The sequence below is a fragment of the Canis lupus genome, chromosome 19 (genome assembly GCF_003254725.2).
Source record: "Canis lupus dingo isolate Sandy chromosome 19, ASM325472v2, whole genome shotgun sequence".
Classification (NCBI taxonomy): domain Eukaryota; kingdom Metazoa; phylum Chordata; class Mammalia; order Carnivora; family Canidae; genus Canis; species Canis lupus.
Window position 1 is genome coordinate 2,664,416 of NC_064261.1, and position 19,716 is coordinate 2,684,131.

The 19,716-nt window shown below is 39.6% G+C and overlaps 1 protein-coding gene across 2 annotated transcripts in view; it reads left to right on the plus strand.

Annotated features, from left to right (window-relative positions):
- The window catches only part of CLGN (calmegin), a 48,860-nt gene that overhangs the window by 141 nt on the left and 29,003 nt on the right, over positions 1-19,716 (plus strand). Inside the window, exons 1-2 of one of the 2 annotated variants that reach the window (XM_025462300.3) lie at positions 304-442; positions 17,482-17,634. In XM_025462300.3, the coding sequence (XP_025318085.3) occupies positions 17,491-17,634 (144 nt within the window). In that variant the 5' untranslated portion in view covers positions 304-442; positions 17,482-17,490. Of the gene's footprint in view, positions 1-303; positions 443-17,481; positions 17,635-19,716 lie in introns of those variants that run through there. The other variant, XM_025462299.3, reaches the window with a different exon arrangement.

The following is a 19,716-nucleotide window of genomic DNA, read 5'->3' on the forward strand; positions in this document are numbered from 1 at the left end:
CGGAGCGCAGGGACCTGGCATCCCTGGACATCCAGGGCTCTAGGGAAGGCCTGGGGTACTAACTGGACGCTGTTGGGGGGGGGGTCTGTAAAGCTCCATCCCCTTGGGAGCCCGGGGTCGGGCGACAGGTGCTCCTCGGGGGGCAAAGCCTGGGGTCCTGAGGGCCCGCCCCCTGCCAGGGGGCCCGCGCCTGCCGCCGTTTGCCCGGGGGGGGGGGGGGCGGGGGCGGGGCGGGAGGAGCGGCCCCGCGGCGGTTGGGCCCCCGCTGCAGGTGCACCCCGCGCGCCTCCCGCCGCCGCTCCCCGCCTGGGCCGCACGCGCATGCGCGGTTGGCAGTCGCTGCTGGGCGGCCGCCGGCGGGATTGGCCTGGGGCGAGCGGGACCGGGTGGCAGCGCCTCGGACATCGGAGCTGCCGCTGCCGAACACGGGCCCGCAACACAGGTGCGTGGGGCCGGGGCCGCCTCCCCGCCGCCCCCTGCGCTCGTGCCGGGGTGCCGAGTCGGGAGTCCGGGCGGGGGCTCCGGGCCGCTCCCCTGGCCTCGGCGACCGCGGGGCCCCGCAGGGGGAGTCAGGCTCCGGGATGGAGGCGCCCGGGCGCGGGGCTTGGCGGCTCTCCGCGGGGGGGAAGCCCGCGCCGGGCGGCCGAGCTGGTGCCGCGCTGGGTCCCGCGTCCACCTGCCCCGTCCACCTGCCGCGTCCACCCGCCGCGTCCACCTGCCCCGTCCACCTGCCGCGTCCACCCGCCGCGTCCACCTGCCCCGTCCACCTGCTGCGTTCACCTAAGGCGTCCACCTGCCGCGCGCACCTGCCCCGTCCACCTTCCCCGTCCACCCGCCGCGTGCACCTGCCCCGTCCACCTGCCCCATCTACCTGCCGCTTCCACATGCGGCGTCCGCCTGCCCCGTCCACCTGCCGCGCGCACCTGCCCCGTCCACCTAAGGCGTCCACCTGCCGCGTGCACCTGCCGCGTCCACATGCGGCGTCCACCTGCCCCGTCCACCTGCCGCATGCACCTGCCGCGCGCACCTGCCCCGTCCACCTAAGGCGTCCACCTGCCGCGTGCACCTGCCGCGTCCACATGCGGCGTCCACCTGCCCCGTCCACCTGCCGCGTGCACCTGCCGCGTCCACCTGCGGCGCCGCGCCGACCGCCGTTACCCCAGCGGTTACCATTTCAGCCCCGTTCCAAGCTCGAGCCCCGGGGCGCGCTCCCGAGGGGTGTAGGGCCGGCCGGGGCGTGCGAGGGCGCCGCTCCCTCCACGCGCCACTTTGCACAAAAATGTGAGCAAGCCCCCAAAGGCTCCGGGCACGCAGTCCGCGCCTCCGTAAGGGCGGAGAGCCCCCAGGGAGGAGGGAGCGGGAGCGCTGGGTGGAGTCCAGCCGCGCCCTAATTACTCAGCTCATTATCGCCTAAAGCCTGTTTACCATCAATCGGACACTTTAGCCGATTTTATTTATAGCCTCGCCCAAGCAACCGGGAGGCATTTGCTTGAGATTTTTATTTATTTATTTATTTATTTATTTATTTATTTATTTATTTATTTATTTATTTAACTTGCTTAAGATTTTAAAAGCGAGTGGCAACAAAGTTCAGAAGGGGGAGAGAGAAAAGTGGCCCTAGGAAAATGTCTCAGATTAGAAAAAGAATTGTTTTGAAACTTTTTGATGCATGAAAGCCATCAAAACCCTGATCTGGCCTTAAGATTTTGCTTGCTTTAAAATTTTTTACCTTACTCTAGGCCATTTAAGTCACTGCAGGTAGCCTTCCTTTGGTAACTGCAAAGTGGCCTATTTTCACTGTACAGTTTCGCCCTCACATCTAGTTGGTTTGATCTTCCATTTATTTAGACCAATCCCCAAAGCCTTAGAACAAGATCATCTAGATTATCTAGTTGGTAAAGTTAATTACTGTGTATGAGTGACCTAAGTATGTTGATGGATCTCCAGAAATTGAGCAGCGTTCTAAGTTAGCCTTACTGCTTTCCAGTGCCTAGTAAGTTTTAGTGCTCTTAATTCGAAAACTAGAATTGTCCATTTTCATGGAGTTTTAAATCCCCTATTTTAACCCTTTCACTTGGCAAATGAAGAACAAAACAAGCCCGAGGCAGTTTTAACCTCCTGCCTTTTTAATATTAGAGCTAGGAGCTTGGTGTGATGGTGCCAAGGTCAGTGTACTTTCTGTTGTATCATTCTGTAGTTGAGTTCCTCCTGAAGCTGCAGGACAACGAAAACTCTAAAAATTATGCTTTTCAAAGACATCTTTTGAAGCATGCCAGTGTTGGATGAGTCCTCCTCAGTCAGCCTCTGAGACTGAACAGTAGAAAGGCATCACAGTTAGAAGACATAGTGTACAGAAAAGTATTCATGTATTAACGTAGGTGAGTGTGGCAGAGGGTGAAAGGAATGAATCTTACAAGGACGGAATTTATCCTGAGAACTACAGAGAAGTATTGCCTTTAGCTCAGGTTGTGATCTCACGGTCCTCCATCCCACGATGGAGCCCAACAGAGCCTGCTTCTCCCTCATCCTCTGCCCTCCCACCTGCTCATGCTCTCTCTCTCTCTCTCTTACTTTCAAATAAATGAATAAAATCTTAAAAAAAAAATAAGAAAACATGCTAGGGAGAAGGTGGAAGATAGATTTAGAGATTGGCAAGACTGAAAGTCAAGAGGCAAAGCGAGAGTTTGCTAATCCACTCCAGAAAGGATAGGTTCCTAAGTAAGGCTGTGGCTTGGGGATAGAACAAGACATTTAAGAGATACTCAAATGCGTTTGGCTACCAGTGACACAGGGGATCAGTGAGAAACAATCATCTTAAGATAATGGCAAAGTAACTGAACTGATTTGGGTGACTGGAGGTAGTTAATGGAGTAAGAGCATTCAGAAGATAGAGAAGCAGGGTTGGGCAGAAAGACTGTGTTCAGATTAGCAGAATTTTGGGACAACCTTGAAGATATATAGTGATTTGAGTGAAATCAGTGAAAGGAGTGACTTTTGAGCTGCGGATAAGATCTGGGAGTCCCTGGCTAGCTTTTATAGGTAGAAGCCAAGAGTATATGTAGTGTAAGAAAAGGGCCTGGGGCCAGAACCCGAAGGAATAGCAACATTTAGAGAATATTGGAGAGAAAGTGCCTGTGAACAAGGCAGAGAAAAGGAAAAGAATCAAGAATCAGGAATGACAAGAAAACCAGAGGAGGAGATGGTTCCAGGAAGCAGGCTGTCCGGAGGGGCAGTAGGCAATAGAGTTGAAAAATGTTATTGCGCTTACCAACAAAGACTTGGTGTGTAGCAACAGTTTCAAAGAAGCTGTAATCAAGGAACTTGGGAAAGATAAAAGTATTCATTGCCATTGCTGCCATAACTAGTTACCACAAACGTAGCATCTTAAAGCAATATGAATTTTCCCACAGTAATTTTCCCACAGAATTTTCCTGTAGGTAGAAGTCTGAGCCAGGTTTCACTGAGCTAGCATCAAGGTATTGGTCAGCGAGCTACCTATCATTCCTTCCTAGAAGCTCTGGGGGAAAGTCTGGCTCATTCAGTTGGTGGCAGATTTCACTTTCTTGTAGTTGTAGAACTGAGGTTCCTGTTTCCTTGCTGACTGTTGTCAGCTGAGGGTTGTTTTCAGCCTCTGGAGCCACTCACCTTCCTTGGCCCATGGCTCCCTTCCTCCATCTTCAAAGTCCCTCTGGCGGGTGGAGTCCTTCTCACTCTTCAGATCTCTTCTACCCGTCTCTCCCGACTTCCTCTTCTACTTTTAAGGGCCCATGTAACTGGGCCCATCTGGATAATCCAGGAGACTCCCCCTATTTTAGAGTCAGCTAATCACCAACCTAAATTCCATCCTGAAAGCCCTTTATGCTATGTGAGCTAACATTCACAACACCCAAGGATTAGGGTGTGAACATCTTTGGGGGGGGTCATTATTCTATCTACTGTAGGAAATTAGAAGTATTAACAGTTAATGAAAACATTCTAGCTTTTGTTAAGGAGAGGAGATAGCTAGAAACATTTATATTGTCTAGTATGTGATAATTTTTGTTCCAATAGTAAGCCATTTATCTTAAATATCCTGAAATTTATGTAAGCAATTTATAAAATTTTATTTTATTATTATTTGTTTATTTATTTATTTATTTATTTATTTATTTATTTATTTATTTATTCATGAGAGACACACACAGAGAGAGAGAGAGAGAGGCAGAGACACAGAGGAGAAGCAGGCTCCATGCAGGGATCCCAACGTGGGACTCGATCCTGGATCTCCAGGATCAGGCCCTGGGCTGAAGGCAGTGCTAGACTGCTGAGCCACATGGGCTGCCCGCAATCTATAAAATTTTAAAGGATCATAGTAATGTAAGGAATTAGCATGAAGTTGTTGGCTTTTATATTTTTATATAGCCTTGAACTGCTTTAAAGTCTTTGCTAGAAAGATTTTAAAAGCCATTTTTAAAAAAGATTTCATTTATTCATGAGAGACACAGAGAGAGAGGCAGAGACACAGGCAGAGGGAGAAGCAGGCTCCATGCAAGGAGCCCGATGTGGGCCAAACACAGAGACTCAACCACTGAGCCACACAGGCACCCCAATTTTAAAAGCCATTTAAACTAAATATAAGTGCATCAATCATAGTTTGGATACATATAAAAATATGGCTTTTCAAATATAAAAGCTACAGAAAATGGACTGTATGTCTGAAGGATGGAATATAAAATATTTAATCTTATATTTTATAGATCTAGAACTTTAATCCTTTTTGGCAAGGATTAAATTAGTAAGCAGTCTAACCCTAGAGCCCAATAAAGGGAATGTATCATGTGAAACTAGACTCAACTTTGAGTCTTGTCCCTTCTACTTAGTAGTATTCTGTGTTCTTGAGTAAGAAAACACTTTCTTAGCATAAGCGAGTGAAGCATAATACCTCCACCAAAGAGGGCTGCAGAGATTGGAATTAACGCGTTTGAAAAATACTGTGTTCTCACAACAGCACGTGCTCTCTCCTACCACTCTTCCCCCTTCAGTTCCTTCCTCATATGCTGCTTCCTTTGTCCTTGGCTTAGGGAAATCACTCCTTTATCTTTAATAAAATTAAAATATTTTAAGATGATTTTATTTATTTATTTATTTATTTATTTATTTATTTATTTAGAGAGTGCATGCGAGCAGGGGGAGGGGAAAAGGGAGAGGGAGATTCTTTTTTTAAGTTTCTTTTATTTATTTATTGTATATTTTTTATTGGAGTTCAATTTGCCAACATATAGCATAACACCCAGTGCTCATCCCATCAAGTGCCCCCCTCAGTGCCCGTCACCCAGTCACCCCCACTGCCTGCCCACCTCCCCTTCCACCACCCCTAGTTGGGTTTCCCAGAGTCCTAGTTGGTTTCCCAGAGTCAGGAGTCTCTCATGTGCTGTCTCCCTCTCTGATATTTCCCACTCATTTTCTCTCCTTTCCCCTTTATTCCCTTTCACTATTTTTTATATTCCTCAAATGAATGAGACCATATAATGTTTGTCCTTCTCAGATTGACTTATTTCACTCAGCGTAATACGGAGAGGGAGATTCTTAAGCAGACTCCCCACTGGACATGGAGGCCCCCCTGCCCCCCGCTTGATCTCACAATCCTGAGATTATGACCTGAGCCGAAATCAGGGAGCCCGGTGCTTACCCACCTGGGCCACCCAGGCTCCCCTGCATCACACTTTAACTTTCTTTTTTTTTTTTTTTTTAATTTATGATAGTCACAGAGAGAGAGAGAGAGAGAGAGGCAGAGACACAGGCAGAGGGAGAAGCAGGCTCCATGCACCTGCAGCCCGATGTGGGATTCGATCCCGGGTCTCCAGGATCGCGCCCTGGGCCAAAGGCAGGCGCCAAACCGCGGCGCCACCCAGGGATCCCCACACTTCAACTTTCTTAAGGAGGATTCCTCTGACCTCTCCCCCTACCATGTAAATTCAGTTCCTCAACTACCAATTCTTAGAACTTACTTCCTTTTATATCACTTACTGTGGTTTACATGTAATACCTGGGTTCTTTGTTCAATGTCTGCTTTCCATCCTAGACCATAAGCTCTTTGAGATCGAGGACTATGTGTGTTTTGCTAATGACTGTAAATTCAGTGTCTGACATAATTCCGGACACATAACTGGCAATCAGAAATATTTGTTAAATGAATTTGTGAATGATGAATGTTATTATATACTGGCTGACCTCCCCTGAATTTCTGGACACATCAGCCATCGCAACATTAATAAAACTCTGGTGCAGCTCATTCTGAAGGATGCTGGTTTCTTTTGTGGAAAATAGCTGCATTTCACATGGAGTCTTGTAGCATCTTTGGAAGAAGGCCGCCTTCTGAGAGGCCAGTTTCCTGCCTCTCCATCTCATCTGTGATCCTTCAGAGATCCATGTAGCACATGGAGAATTCCAAGAATGCTCTCTAATTTTGGTGAGAATTTGTCCCATTTTATTTTTGTGATATGGTAACACAAAATCTTTTAATATGATTTTTCTGTTTATTATCTTTTCTAGTAAATTATAAATTGGGTTGTTAGAATGAAGTCTGTCTGTAGCAAGATTCTGAAATAACTCATAGTAAGAGATGCCTCTTCTTAGATATAGAGTAGAATTTAAAAATATGATTAATTAATTAAAAAATAAAAATATGATTAATTTTCCCATATTAAATTAGATAATAAAATGCAAACTTTTGGATCAGTATCTCTTTCCTCTATAGAAATGCTTTAATTGTGTTAGTTTTACCAGTGTTCTAACAAACTTTAAAGGGCCAGTGTTAGAAATATTTATATAACAACTATTTTTCTCTCTTGACAATAGTTACAGACATCTATTACATAAGGATTTAGCCCATAAATTTTTCTAGCAGTTAATTCTAAAAAAGGATTTTTCTCTTTGCGGATCTTGTAGACTTTTGTAGACAATGAAAACTCCCTCATTTTATTTCTGGCTTTCCTCTAATTTCATGGAAACCCTTTTGCTAAATTTATTGCTGCAGTACTGCCTCGACAACAAAGTCATTCTAGTCGGTTGCTTAGTAACATCTATTTCCCTCCCCTACCTGACCTTTTTTCCCTCTCAGGCATTCATTCATTCATTCATTCATTCATTCATTCATTCATTCATTCTGTAAACGTGTATCTGTTCCTATTCATCATGTGCTGGCACTCTTGGATAGTGTGAATATAGAAATGAGAAGGAGTTCCAGTCCTCAGCAGGCTTATATTTTTGTCTGTTTTGTGTCTTACATGATGCCTCAAGCTATATTTTTGGAAGTGTGCCAAGGTAGTGTAAATCCTAAATACATAAGAAAGTATATCATTATAATGTTCACATAAACATTATTTTGAAAATGACCTTAGTATATAACTCAAATGATATTTTTATATCCAGGATTTCAGCTCTGTTTCTTCCAGTTATCTCAGAACTTTAGTAGTTTGTCACTTATTAGGATCAGATCCAGGCTTCTTGGAATGTTTTATAGTACTGCACTGTCTGAACTGCCAGAAAGTTGTATTTTCTATTATTTCTATCTCTTGCATTTCTATTATTCTATTGTATTTTCTATTATTTCTGCTGGTATGGTTCTTTTTCTACTTTTCGCTATATTGCTTGAGGTGTTTTCATTGTTTCTAGGTTTTTCTGATTAAAAAAAAAAAACCCAGTATTAGTCAAAAGTATGTATTAGTTAAGATAATGCTCAAATAGAAAATAAAAATATCCTGGAGACCTAAGATAATTTCTGGTTGCTGCCATTCTGGAAGAGTGGGTGGTTCTGGTAGTTAATTGTGTGTATCAACCTGACTGAACCACAAGGTGCCCAGATACTTAGACATTTTTCTGGGTGTGTACGTGAGGGTGTTTTGGGATGAGATTAGCATTTGACTGATAGGCTGAGTAAAGCAGACTGCCCTCCCTAGTGTGGGTAGCCTTCATCCAACAGCTGAAAGCCTGAATTGAACACAAAGGCTGACCCTCCAGCAAGGAAGAGGGATTCCTCCTGCCTGGCTGGAGGAGCTGGGATTTCTGTCTTTTTCCATCTTGGGACTCAGAGCTGAAGCATTGGCTGTGTTTGGGTTTTGTGTCTGCTGGCTTTCAGACTGGAACCTAAACCATTGGCTTCCCTGGCTCTCAGGCCTTCAGACTACACCTACGTCATTGGCTTTTCTGGGTCTCACCTAACTCCAAGGAAAATATAGTCCAGTCACATTTGCTGGAAAAAGAGAAGAAAGCTTGGTGATCACAGCCAGTAATCTCTCTCTCACACTTGACAACAACTATTAGGTTTTCTGTGATTGTCTTTTCTTCTAGTGCTCCAGCTACCTTTGATGTAGAAGTGAGCATTACTTCAATACCAGTAAATGAGCTGCACTTTATAATTTGTGACTGTGGGCTCACAGTGGAGATTGAATAGGGCTTTTAGGTGATGCTGGTGAAAACTCTTGGAGGTTCAACAGGCTGCTTGGTCTTGGTTTCAAATATTAGCAAGAGTAGTATCTCATACTTAGCCAGAGTCACTTATGCTTTAATCTGTTATTGCATCAGACCAGAAGGAGTACAGAGAACATACACGAGCTCAAAGACACAGAAAAATGGATGTGCTTCTCTAGTGCCTCCCTTCTTCCTCAGGAAGGTGCAAATGATGTTTGGTGATTTCAGCTATCTGTATGGAGTAAGGAATGCAGGGGAAGCTTAGAATCCTGGACCTGCTAGCTTTTCTATGTTTGTAAACAGGGAAAGGGGTAGCATTAGCATTAAATGCTGTACCTTATACTATATAAACAATTGCTTGCTGCACTAAACTTGGGTAACTTAGGACAACCATTAAAATCAATAAGGACACAGAAGACTTGAACAACACTATATACCAATTGGACCTAATAGACCTACATAGAACAATCCATCTATCAACAAGGAAAAATTAATACCAGTCGATTGAAATAAATATTAATATCAGTCTTCCTCCCAACTCTTCCAAAAAAACTGAAGAGGAAGGAATACTTTCAAACTCATTCTATGAGGGCAGTATTACCCATATCTCAAAGCCTGGCAAACACTGCAGGAAAAGTACAGACCAATATCCCTGATGAATATTGATTCAAATACATTACTTTTTTTAGTGCATATGGAATATTTTGTAGGATAAACCATGTTAGGCCCAAAACCAAATCTTTTTTTTTTTTAAGATTTTATTTTTATTTTTTTATTCTGGAGAGGCACAGAGAGAGAGGCAGAGACATAGGCAAAGAGAGAAGCAGGCTCCATGCAGGGAGCCCAATGTGGGACTCGATCCGGGACCCCAGGATCATGCTCTGGGCTGAAGGCAAACACTTAACTGCTGAGCCACCCAGGCATCCCGCAAACCCAAATCTTAATAAACTGAAATTTTACATAGTATTTTTTCCAATAATAATGTAATGAAATGAGACATCAGTAGCAGAAGGAAAACGGGAAAATCCATAAACATGTGGAAATTAAACACTCTTAAGTAACCAAAAGGCAAAAAAAAAAAAAAAAAAAAAAGGAAATCATAAGGAAATTGGAAAATATCTTGAGGTAAATGAAAACAGAAATCCAACATCCCAAAACTTATGGGATACAGTGAAAATTTTCTTAATAGGGAAACGTTTGGCTGTTGATGTTTACAATAAAAAAAATCTCAAATTTACAACTTAAATTTACACCTTAAGGAACTAGAAAAACTAAAGCTAGCAGAAGGAAGAAAATAATAATGATTAGATGAGAGATAAACGGAATAGAGAGTAGATAAACAATAGATAAAATCATTGAAACATAGAGTTTTTTGAAAAAATCAACAAAATTAACCTTTAGCTACGTTGAATAAGAAAAGAAAGAAGACTCAACTAAAATCAGAAGTGAAAGACTGGACATTTCACCTAATTCTATAGATGTATAAAAGACTGTAAGAGAATACTCTGAACAATTATATGCCAACAACTGGATAATCTAGATGAAATAGATGAATTCCTAGAAGATACAATTTATTAAGACTAAATCATGATGAAACAGAAAATCTGAACAGGCCTATATATAGTAAGGAGATTGACTCAGTAATCAAAAACCTGCCAAGTAAAAGCCCAGGAGCATATAGCTTGACTAGTAAAGTCTATCAAACATTGAAAGAAAAATTAATACCAATCCTCCTCTAATTCTTTTGAATAATTAAAGAGGAAGAAAAACTTCCAAACTTATTCTGTAAGGGTAGTGTTATCCTGATATCAAAGCCAGACAAAGAAACTACAAGAAAACTATGGACCAATATCCCTGATGAATATTGGTGCAAAAATCCTTTTTTTTTTTTTTTTATTTATGATAGTCACAGAGAGAGAGAGAGAGGCAGAGACACAGGCAGAGGGAGAAGCAGGCTCCATGCACCGGGAGCCCATGTGGGATTCGATCTTGGGTCTCCAGGATCGCGCCCTGGGTCAAAGGCAGGCGCCAAATTGCTGTGCCACCCAGGGATCCCTGGTGCAAAAATCCTTAACAAAATATTAGCAAATAGAATTCTGCAGCACATTAAAAAGATTATACACCAGAGCATGTAGGTGCTTCAGTCGGTTAAGCATCTAACTCTTAATTTCGGCTCAGGTCATGATCTCAGGGTTGTGAGATTGAGCCCTGCGTTGGGCTCCATGCTCAGTGGGGAGTCTGCTTGAGCTTTTCTCTCTACCTCTCCTCTGCCTTCCCCTCTACTTGCATGTTCTCTCACTCTCTTTCTAAAATAAATAAATCTTTAAAAAAATAAATAAATCTTAAAAAATAAAAATAAAAATAAAAAATAAAATAAATAAATCTTTTAAAAAAGATTGTATGCCATGAACAAGTGGGAGTTATGATAAAAGACATTTGACAGGGATCCCTGGGTGGCGCAGCGGTTTGGCGCCTGCCTTTGGCCCAGGGCGCGATCCTGGAGACCCGGGATCGAATCCCACGTCGGGCTCCCAGTGCATGGAGCCTGCTTCTCCCTCTGCCTGTGTCTCTGCCTCTCTCTCTCTCACTGTGTGCCTATCATAAAAAAAAAAAAAAAAGACATTTGACAAACTATGAACATAAAGAAACTACCTCAACATAATAAAGGCTGTACGTGAAAAGCCGACAACTAATACCATACTCAATGGTGAAAGACCAAAAACTTTTCCTCTAAGAACTAGAACAAAGTAAGTATGCTTGTTTTTATCACTTCTATTCAACATAGTATTGGAAGTCCTAGCAGGAGCAATTAGGCAAAAAAAAAAAAAAAAAAAAAAAGAAAATTTAAAAGGAAGAAATTTATTCATAGATAACATGATCTTCTATGTAAAAAAAAAAAAAAAAAAAAAAAAAAAAACCCTAAAGACTCTACCAAAAAACATGTTAGAACTAATAAAGGAATGATGGTTTCCAGGGGCTTGAGGGAGGGAGAATGAGAAAGCTGTGGTTTAATGATACAGAGTTTTAGTTTTACAAGATGGAAAGAGTTCTGGAGGTTGGTTGTACAACAGTGTAAATGTACTTAGCACTACTGAATTGAATGGTTAAAATTGGTTTAAGTGGTAACTTTTGTGTATTTTACCACAATTAAAAAATGTCTTTAACTGCATAATTTATTTACTTGTGTTTTGTAGTATTATCTCACTGTCAGCCCTCTCAAAGCTCCAGTGCAGGCCTGGACATATTTTGCCCCTTCCTTTAAGAAACGATATGTCACAAACCTCACAAGCTTGTTTGGAGCTTGATGACGTATTGGTACCATAGCGTGATGATGTTCAAGTGAGACTGTGACCTTTGTGGCTTAATTCTTAGTTGTCAGCTGGTGCATCACTGAACAGTAAATAGAGCACTCAAGAATTAAGCAGAAACTAAAAAAAAAAAAAAAGAAAGAATTAAGCAGAAACTATTAGGTCTGCTTTTCTTTTTTAAAAGGAATAAATAGCCTCAGTTACCTTGAAGTACATCATTTTTAAATGGAGACTATTATCTGTAGAACCATATTGCCTGCAGGATGGTTTGTGACCAATAGGAATTTATTTTTAACTATTTCACTTCTGTAAGGTAATATGGTCATTTCTGGGTAAATATCTTAATAGCTTAATACTAATAATCTAAATTTGAGAAATTTAGATTATTTTAGATTATAGATTACAATTATTAATTGTAATTAGATTACAATTATTTAATTATTGTAATTAGATTACAATAATCTAAATTTGAAAATTTAGATTAAATTGAAGTAAATTTAGAGGTTCAAAAGTATATGCTGTTACCATATTTGTAATTTCTTTCCATTGCTTTATCAAAATCATTTAATAATGCAGTGGGATAAGATTAAAATAAGAGGTAGCATGGTATGTTGATGTACATTCTAGATTCTGTCTTCCAACCCATGTGACTTTGACCAAGTTTTAAATCTGTTTTAGTGTCTAGGTTGGAAGTAATAATGCCTATCCTATTCGTGTCCTGGGCCGCAGAGATCAATTTAGCTCATTCTTTTATGCAAATGCATGATCATAGTCATAGAACTTTAGAGACAAGACAGACTTTTAAGATGAAAGGTTTTCTAGACTTTTTTTTTTCCTGAAGCTTTGTCAACTATTTATTCCTGAAGGAAAGTTAGGAAGAATTGTAATACAGAAAATAGAATGGGGTTGCTCTGGCTGAAGAATAGGATTCCAGAGACAGCACTGTGTGCTTCATTTCCCTTTAACTTTCCCAGCAGCTCAATACACCAGAACAAAGCACTTAGAATATATTTTTCCAACAAATTAATTATTAAGAAGGTAAAGTGTGTGTTCATTTTGAAGGGGAAGATATGGATCACAGTGATATTAATGGTCATTATTGCTGCTATTATGCACTTCTGTTTTACTTAAATGTTACTGATAGCGAGTCAAGCAAAACACTTTATTACATTATGGAAATAGTGGGACTCTTTTAAAACTTGAGAACCAAAGCTTTTAGAATCATTAACAATTCATAAACAATTTGCATATGCACTTATTCCTGTGCCAATAAGTAAAAATATTTAAATAAACCTAACTATGGTTATTGAGTCAAAAAGATCTCCTTAAATTTACTTTCTACCTCGGAGCACCTGGTAGGCTCAGTGGTTGAACATCTGCCTTTGGCTCAGGTCATGATCCCGGGATCGGGGGATCGAGTCCCACGTCGGGCTCCCTGCAGGGAGCCTGCTTCTCCCTCTGCCTGTGTCTCTGCTTCTCTCTGTGTGCCTCTCATGAATAAATAAAATTTCTTAAAAAATTATTTCCTATGTCAGTTACACCTCTTACTTATGATTCAGGAAACTCAAACTCTTCTAGCACATAACAGCATACATCATTTTTTATGTTGTCCATAAAGAGGGTTGTATTAATATACTTTTTAATATAGAATATTCTTATTATGGGTAATTGGTGTTTTATTTATTTATGAGAGACACAGAGAGAAGCAGAGACACAGGCAGAAGGAGAAGCATGCTCCTTGCAGGGAGCCGGATATGGGACTCGATCCCCGGACCAGGATCACACCCTGAGCTGAAGGCAGACGTTCAACCGCTGAGCCACTCAGGCATCCGAAAACATGCGTTTTTCAAAGTAAATTTTAGTGTTACATAGTCAGTGTTCCGTAGAAGAAATCAAGGCTAACTGGCCCACATATTCACATAAACTTTTGATCTCATTAGGGAGGGTTCTAATCGCAGATCAATGGAAACAGGAACTGGTTCTTTGAAAAGACAACAAAATTGATAAACCTCTAGCAAGATTTGTTTAAAAAAGAGAGAGAGAGAGAGAGAGAGAGAGAGAGAGGACCCAAATAAACAAAATTACCAACGAAAGAGGAAAGATAACAACTGACATCACAGAAATATAAACAATTAAGAGTATTATGAAAACCTATACAGTTTTTTGTCCAACAAATTGGACAACTTAGAAGAAATGGATAAATTCCTAGATATGTGTAACCTACCAAAACTAAAGCAGGAAGAAATAAAAAATATGAACAGACCAATCACCAGCAATGAAATGGAATCAGTAAAAGAAACTCTCAACAAACCCAAGTTATAGGCCCAGATGGCTTCACAGATAAATTCTGCTGAACACTGAAAAAAGAGTTAATACGTATTCTTTTCAAATTACTTCAAAAAATACAACAGTAAGGAAAACTTCCAAATTCATTCTATGAGGCCAGTATCCTGATGCCAAAACCAGATAAAAACATCACCAAAAAAGAAAACTACAGGCCAATATCTCATGAATATAGATGTAAAAATCCTCAGCAAAATATTAGCAAACTGAATCCAACAATATATTTAAAAAATCATATACTGCAATTGAATGGGGTTTATTCCCAGATTGCAAGCTTTAATAATCATAAAACAATCAACATGATACATCACATCAATAAGAGAAAGTATTGAAACAATATGATCGTTTCAGTATATGTGGAAAAAACATCTGAAGAAGCACAACATCCATTCATGGTAAAAAAAAAAAATGGTCTAGAGGGAATATATCTCAAAACAATCAAAGCCTTATATGAAAACCCCCTGCTGACACAATACTCAATGATGAAAAATTGAGAGCTTCCCCCTAAGGTCAGGAACAAGACCAGGATATCCACTCTCACCACTTTTATTCCAACATACTACTGGACGTTCTAGCCACAGCAATTAGATGACATAAAGAAATAAAAGTCATCCAAATTGGTAAGGAAGAAGTAAAATTAACTATTTGCAGATGACATGATATTATATATAGAAAACTCTATAAAGACTCCACCAAAAAACTACTAGAATTGATAAATGAATTCAGTAAAGTTGCAGGACACAAAATCAATGTATAGAAATCTGCTGCATTCATATATGCTAATAATGAAGCAGCAGAAAGTGAAACTAAGGATACCATGCCATTTACAATTGTACCCAAAACAATAGAATATCTATGAATAAATGTAACCAAAGAGGTGAAAGGCCTGTACTTTGAAAACTGTAAAACACTGATGAAAGAAATTCAAGACAACACTAGGGAACAGAAAGACATTTCCATGCTCATGGATTAGAAGAAAAAATGTTGTTAAAATGTCTATTTCACCCAAAGCAATCTACACATTTATGCAATCCTTACTGAAATACCAACAACAGTTTTCACAGAACTAGAACAAACAGTCCTAAAATTTGTATGGAATCACAAAGGACCTTGAATAGCCAAAGCAATCTTAAAAGAGAAAAACAAAACTGGAGGCATCACAATTCCAGACTTCAAGTTATATTACAAAGTAGTAGTAATTAAAACAGTATGGTACTGGCATAGGAATAGACACATAGATAATGAAACAGAATAGAAAACTCAGAAATAAACCCACAATTCTATGGTCAATTAATCCTCGATGAAGGAGGAATGAATATACAATGAAAAAGTGTTTTCAACAAATGGTGTTGGAGAAACTAGACTGCTACATGCAAAAGAATGAAATTGGACCACCTTTCTTTCACCACATGCATAAATAAACTCAAAATGGATTAAAGACCTAAATGTGCAACCTGAAGCCATAAAAATTCTTGAAGAGAGCACAGACAGTAATCTGACACTGGCCACAGCAACGCTTTTCTAAGTATGTGTCCGAGGCAAGGGAAATAAAAGCAAAAATAAGATATTGGGATGACATAAAAATAAAACATTTCTCCATAGTGAAGGAAACAATCAACAAAACTAAGTGAAAACCTATGGAATGAGAGAAGATATTTGCAAATGGCAAACTGATAAAGGGTTAGTATCCAAAATATATGAAGAACTGATACAACTCAACACCCAAAAACCAAATAGTCCATTAAAAATGGGGAAAAGATTTGAACAGACATTTCTCCAAAGAAGACATACAGATGGCCAACAAATATGAAAAGATACTATCACTCATCATCAGGGAAATGCAAATCAAAATTGCAATGAGATATCACCTCACACCTGTCAGAATGGCTAAAATCAAAATACAAACACAAATGTTGATAAGGATGTGGAGAAAAAATAACCTTCTTGCACTGTTGGTGGGAATGCAAATTGATGCAGCCGTTGTAGAAAACAGTATGGGAGTTCCTCAAAAAATTAAAATAGAACTACCCTATAATCTAGGAATTGCACTACTGGGTATTTACCCCCAAAATACAAAACCACTGATTCAAGGGGTATATGTACCCCTATGTTTGTTGCAGCATTATTTATAATAGTCAAACCAAGGAAACAGCCCAAGTGTCCATTGATGGATGAATGGATATAGTTGTGGAGTTGTGGTGTACGTAGACAATGGAGTATTTCTCAGCCATAACAAAGGAACAAAAATTTTGCCATTTGCAACAACACAGAACTAGGGAGTATTATGCTGAGCAAAATAAATCAGAGAAACACAAATACCATGAGATCTCACTCATATGTGGAATTTTAAGAAACAAAGGGAAAAAAAAAGAGACCAAGAAGCAGATTCTTAACTTGAATTTTAACATGTTAGTGGAAATAGAGCAAAACATAATTATACAAATCATATATTTCTGCCAAGGGGCAGCCAAATTATATTTGGTTTCTACTCAAGTAATACTATAATGGGGAAAAGACATTTTGCAGTATTTAAATGGGGAAAGTTTGATTATTGAGTCTTCAAAGTATTATGTTAAATGTAAAAGAACATTATTTAATACAGTCAACCTGATAAGTCTCATATTTATTTGTTTTTTTTTTGTTTTGTTTGTTTTTTTTTTTAAGCTGGGATTTGATTCAGGAAAAGACTGTCACATTAAATTGTGATAAAATTATTTTTCTTTAGTTTTTTTGTGCTTATATGTAATATACTTTGGTTTAATAATTATGAAACTCTATGTTTGTTTATATATATTTAAGCAAGATTGTAATAAAAAATAAACATTTGAGAATCATGATGCTCATTTCTTTTTTTTAAAGGGTCCACATATTATTTGAGTTTGATAATCACTGTTGATATCTTTAGGTGTTATGTGGCTCTTGTTTTTTTTAAGGATTTTATTTATGTATTTATTTATGTATTTATTTATTTATTTATTTATTTATTTATTTATTTATTTATTTATGAAAGAGACCATGCACAGGGGCAGAGGGAGAGGGAGAGGGACAAGCAGACTCCTTGCTGGGCAGAGTGGTATGTGGGGCTGGATCTCATGACCTGAGCCCAAACCAAGAGTCAACCACCTAACTGACTGAGCCACCCAGGTGCCCCTTGGCTCTTTGTTTTTAGAGGCAGGTAGGTAGCTCTAGAATCTGTGTCCTGTGGGATTTGAAGTTTGTATTTTTATTTGTTCAAGGTATAATTTAAATAATTTTGTTAATGAGTCATTTTAAAGGCCATCCTGGAATAGAGGAGGTATTAAAGAGAAAGTATTTCTTTGTTAAGTGTACATACATATTTTTCACAACTTTTATTTTCACTGATAAATTTTTAACTTCACAGGTAATCAGTATGCATTTCCAAAGCTTTTGGCTATGTCTGGGACTTCTGTTCATCTCAGTTAATGCAGAATTTATGGATGATGATGTTGAGATGGAAGATTTTGATGAAAATTCAGAAGAGATTGATGTTAATGAAGGTGAACTCCCCTCAGAGGTATGGTTACTGAGAAATGAGTTGTAAGTTCTTTCTTTTCAGGATACCGAGGACAGTGACCTCTTAAGATTCATTTCAGTTCTAATAGTATTCATTTTCTAAACAAATAGAAAAACACTGTTTTGTTTTGTTTTGTTTTGTTTTGTTTTGGCTAGTTCTTGCTGTGTTTTATTTATTTTATTTTTTTATTTTTTATTTTTTTCCTGCTGTGTTTTAGAGTGCCCATGTATTACAGAAATGTATGCATTGCACCTAGCACAGTTTTATTGCTAAGTAAATATGGGGAAGGTTTTTACTGTAATAATAGGAATTTGTCCTTGCCTGAAGAGGACTGAAGACTTGTGTCTAAGAGAAAGGTTTTCAACCTTATTTCTGACACTGCTAGTCTTCTTCAGATAGAAGATCATATAATTTACAGTTCTTCCTAGAAGTAAAGTTAAGTAGGTTTTCTTACTCCTCTAAGGAAAGGAAATGTCAACTAGGAGGAGGAATCAGAAAGGGAGGTGATCATGCAGGGGGCCTATAATAAGGCTCATCTGTGTTTCTGGTTCAGCGTCGTTAAGATGTGTTTTGAGGCGGTGACTAATGGGAGTCTGAAAAACCTTGCAGAGATTTTTGTACATCCTGACAATCCAGAAGAACTTTTACATCGAGGAGTCGTCCTAGGTAATCTGGGGACAATCAGGAAGTTTTTCAGAAATCTTTTTGAGGGTAAGGACGCCAGTGGCCGCTTAAGGGGCCGAGGGCCATAGCCTTGAGCTGGTACAGACTTCTTGGCCTCACTTACCATGAGAGCTTTTTATTTGCAGATGAAAGGTGTTGTTTAGCTGTTTAAGGTCAATATTCTGCTTCTTGTTAAATTTTGAACTCCGTAAGGGCGTTTCTTTTAAAGACCCAGCTATGCCATCTAGAGAGAGTAAGGAATCAAAGCCCTGATGATGGACTTAGGTACAGTCCCTGCAAGGGTCTCTGGAGGTTAATACTTCAAAGGAGTTAGGAGATACCTACCACTCTAACTGCATTTGGTGACATTTGAGAAAAAAAACGATGGGACGTGGAACCTTGACCTTGTCAGTAATTACATACAATTATGTTTGATTATTGATGTCTACCCCCCCTTAGACAAGAAATGTACTATCAGGTTAGGGTAGGGGTAGTGAATAAAAAAAGCACTTCATCCTTTTCCCTAAAGGCTGAGAAAAGAAATCTCATAGTCACACAGATTGAATCACAGAGATTGATTCAGAAAGGACCCAACTTGATCTGTTACTTTAGGCAGAATTTATTCATTCATCATCAATTCAAATTATCTTTTGATAATTTGTCAAATAATCTTTATAGTCTTTTAAATTGTTTTGGTGGTATGTTCTTTATGGCATAGTGGTTAAGTGTATGAGCTTTGAAGCCAGACAGCTGGAGTCCCATCATGTCCTGTAACCATTTAACTGCACAACAGTTGATATAATATGCGTGCAATGATAGTATTTTGCTCTCAGAAGTCTTATGAGGATTAAAAGAACCACCGTATCACTAGCACCAATTTAATTACCACCATCATAACACTTATAGGGCACTTGAAACTGTGCTTTGCAGATCTTTCTCTATTGAATCTTTTTCTTTTCTGGGTTCCTCATCTCTCAAAAGGTATCCTGCTCCTCTAACCTGTAACAGTAAAATGTAACAGCTAATCTTAAACCAGTCTATATGCTTGGCTAAGTTTTTCATCTTATATGTGTTGGATCATGGTATTTCCTGTTTCTAATGATTTATATTTCCAAAGATTGTCACCTGTTAGGACCCTTTCAAGGCGATGTCAGCTGTGTCATGAGGCCTCCTCTGGTAGAATTTTTTCCCATCCCTCCTGTATTAGAAGGAATCAGTGTATTCTCTGTTTGCGCTTACAGTTTTTTTTTCTGTCATCGTATCCTGATATTCTCCTGTATGTTAGTGCAAAAGGATATGAAGTTTTGAGGCCATGTCATTTTTTATCTATTTACCTATATGTGCATTACAAACTAGGTTCTTAACTAGTGAGATTATTTAATGAAAATATTTGCGAAGATGATTAACTTTAGATTTTAA